A 3,469-nucleotide genomic window follows, 5' to 3' on the forward strand; every position below is an offset into this window, starting at 1 on the left:
CTCGGTCGGTGAAGAAGATGACTGTGTCGGTAAAGAAACGATGGTGGACCTTGTTGTAAGTTGCTCCATCGATTCAGTCAAAAACCATTGGCGAGAATGAATTTCGATGATGGAATTTTATGGACTCCTGTTACGACGGTAGAAGAGAATGCAGATTCGCCACCTTCAAGTTGTTTCAATTTTTTGTTCAAATTTCTCTGGAATTTAAATATTGTAATACTATATTTACAGTCGGTTAGTTCACTTGAAATTGAAAGTACACCGTTGCCCGTTCTTAGTGGCCAAACCAGCAAATGTTCCGAAGTTACAATTTCTTCGACCCTCGAGGTAAATTTGGAATAGTGGCTACATCTGCGATCAATGGACAACGTGTAAATTCTAATTCGATGGAAACTTGTATTGACAAAGGTCATGCTTTTGGCAGGCGCGCCAAACTCGTTCGGCACGAAAAATACCGCACAAGCAAAAGATGCCAACAGAAGCCGAGAAAACTTGTGTCTTGGCAGCGCACAATCACCGTAAGAATTGGAAAGCTGTGACCTCTCACAATGAACTCCTCTTGACGACAGCTCGACATGTGATTCGCAAGAACCGAGCCAGTCATGTAAGGATGTGGAGCCTTCCTGACACATCTGAACTCACGTCGGACAGCTACGAGTTGAAGATTCACCGCAAGTAATAGCTCTTGCGTTGAGTATGCATTAAGTGACGTACGAAGGAAGAGGAGCAGCATGAACGAGGCCACATGCTTGAATTCAACGATTCTAGACTATGGCGTCAGCCATCGGAAGGATGTGCTTGAGTTGAGATAAATCCTGTGTTCTAATTCATTCTTCAATTTGCCTCCAACCTCCAAGTCCCCTCTCCACCGCGTTATCCGGTTTTCTATCCGGATTCAGTGTCCCTCTGCAAAAAATACCGGAGTCGTTATATTTGGTAGCACTTCTTGGTTCCTCATTGTCCTTGGGTGTCCCTCGGTGTCCCTTGTCCCTCGAATTACTGTCCTAATTAGGCGGTAGTGTGGTCATTCAGTACGACCCACGTCAAGACCATCAATACGTTCCTCTGTTGCTGTAAGATATACTTGGCAGTACTGATAAATCCATCCTCAGTCCTAGTTGAATCAGTAGATGCCTCGAAGTAAAACTCGTAAACCGGAGTATCTTGCCAGCCAATCGGGTCGCTCTTCGAAGACCCTCGACCAGCCGAGCGACTGCGTCAAGACCTGAACACCCTGACCAAGCACCAACTTAAGGTTCTCAGTGCCCTAATTCCGGAAGCAAAAAACTCCGACGCCCGCAACACTCATCAAGCGTTCAAGGACCTCGCCCTCAAGAGCAACGACGAATTGGACGAATACAACATTGGCTTTTTGGATTTCCATATCGCGCTGTACAAAAAAAGCGCGAAAGAAAAGAAAAAGCAAAGTGAGAAGCCAAGGAAAAACGTTCCATCCAAGAGTAGAGAGAGTAGAGTAAAGAAAAAGAAAGAAATGAATGGAAGAAAAAAACAAAATAAGAAAAAAATCAGCAAAAAAGGAAAAGAAAAGACGATAGAAAAGTAAGAAAATAGCAAAAAAGTGAATAGATGGAATAAAACAAGATGGAACAATTTTTGGAGACCCTGTTGCAAACGATCCAACGCCAACAACAAAGAATGGAAACCGTCGCAGAAACTCAACTCCAACAACTCATGACCCAACACGAAGCCTCCGTGCGCCATGCCGATAGCTTGCGACGACAAGAAATCAAGGTGGAAGGACTCAAGATGCCCAAGTACTACGGAAAAATCGACGAAAGCATTAGCCTGTTTATTCACCAGGTGACGACCTACTTTCATGCGAAGAACATCGACCCGACTCAAGACGAAGTAACCCATGCCCGATGCATTGCAATGGTGGTTACCAATATCCGAGGACTAGCTGCAACATGGTATCAAGACCGATTACGCACGACGAACAGATCACCGAGCACACTGCAAGTACTGGAGCAAGAACTACGAGCCGAATTTGAACCTGAAGACCTTCAAGACCGCCTTCGCGACCAGCTGCATGCCCTGAAGCAAGAACGTTGCCATGAATTAGCTGCTTATGTTGGCAAGTTCAGACGCATTTGCACGCATATCTGTGACATGACTGAACGAGACAAGGTCAACAATTTCCAGCGGGGCCTCCGCACCAGAACACGAGAAGAAGTACAGTACCGTCGATGCCTCAACGTGACAAGCGCCATCCAGACGGCCCTTGACTTTGACAGTTTTACGCTTGGAAATCGCCCCAGGAAACCATCATCAAGACTGACGCAATCATCGCCAAGAACAATACGGACGCAACCAAGGTCATCAAGGACGCCGTTACCAGCCAACGCCAGGACCAAGACACGGAAACTTTCAGCAACAGCCGCGCCAACGAGAAGAAGACGACATGGAAGTCGATAACGCCCAAATGAACAGGCACCCGCTGCGAACCAACGACCAACAAGAGGATGCTTCAACTGTGGTAGAATGGGCCACAGAATCGCTGAATGTAGAAGCACTAGACGAAACAACGAACAACGAGTACAAGTAGCAGCAGCCAGCCGACCAACAAACCAACGTAGCAATCAGCGCCGACAGACCAGCCACCAACACAACGCTGAAGTGGAAGAAATTGAAGACAGCGACGAAGAAATTGAAATGATTTCTGCGCAAGTGGCAGAAACCAAGGACCAAGCCCGCGAGTACAAGCTGATGATTGCAGAAGGATTAATTGATGGAAAACAAGCACGAATTCTCGTTGACAGTGAAGCAACGAATTCATTGTGTCGACCCGGACTGTGCACCATTATTCATCAAGAACAAGAAAGTCATCGTTGAAGGCTTTGATGGGCACAGCTCTGGTCCCCAGCAAGTGAAGGAAGTTCAAGGATCAATCAAGTTCAATGGATGGAAGTTCCCCAATATGCCCTTTACGGAATGGGATTTGGGAGAGAAGAACTTTGACGCCATCCTGGGCCAGCCGTGGTTTGTTCGCTACAACCCTCTCATCGATCGGAGAAGCCACAAGATTCTATCGATTAATGGAGCAGAAACCATCGATCAAGCGAACAACGGTTGGATTCTGAAGATTTTCTCTGTGAAAGAAGCCCAGAAGCAAGTGGAACCGATGATTCAAGACGTGTTGGACGAGTTTAAGGACGTTTTCCCCAAGGAATTGCCTGCCGAACTGCCACCAGAACGAGGAATTGAGTTTGACATGCCGATGCGCCCTGATGCAAAGCCGCAGTACAGGCCGCCCTTTCGACTCTCCAAGGTGGAAAGAACTTCCCTCGAACAACTACATCGACGACCTCAAACGCAAAGGATGGATTCAGCTATCGAACAGTGACTGGGTGTCGAACATTTTTGGTGATCCAAAGCGTGATGAAAACGGTCAAATGCGGTCCCGTGCTGAATGGTTACGCACTGCAACTCCAGACACGCCAATTTGATG

The 3,469-nt window shown here is 46.9% G+C and overlaps 1 protein-coding gene across 1 annotated transcript; it reads left to right on the forward strand.

Moving 5' to 3' along the window:
- Window positions 1–2,749: 2,749 nt before the first annotated feature.
- H310_03966 (hypothetical protein) lies at window positions 2,750–3,364 on the forward strand (the record flags this gene model as incomplete). Its single annotated transcript, XM_008868059.1, has 1 exon — window positions 2,750–3,364. One exon carries the CDS (start codon window positions 2,750–2,752, stop codon window positions 3,362–3,364), a length of 615 nt encoding a protein of 204 aa, XP_008866281.1.
- Between the last annotated feature and the right edge of the window lie 105 nt (window positions 3,365–3,469).

This window comes from Aphanomyces invadans (genome assembly GCF_000520115.1).
Source record: "Aphanomyces invadans strain NJM9701 unplaced genomic scaffold supercont1.6, whole genome shotgun sequence".
NCBI classification, from domain to species: Eukaryota; Oomycota; class Saprolegniomycetes; order Saprolegniales; family Verrucalvaceae; genus Aphanomyces; species Aphanomyces invadans.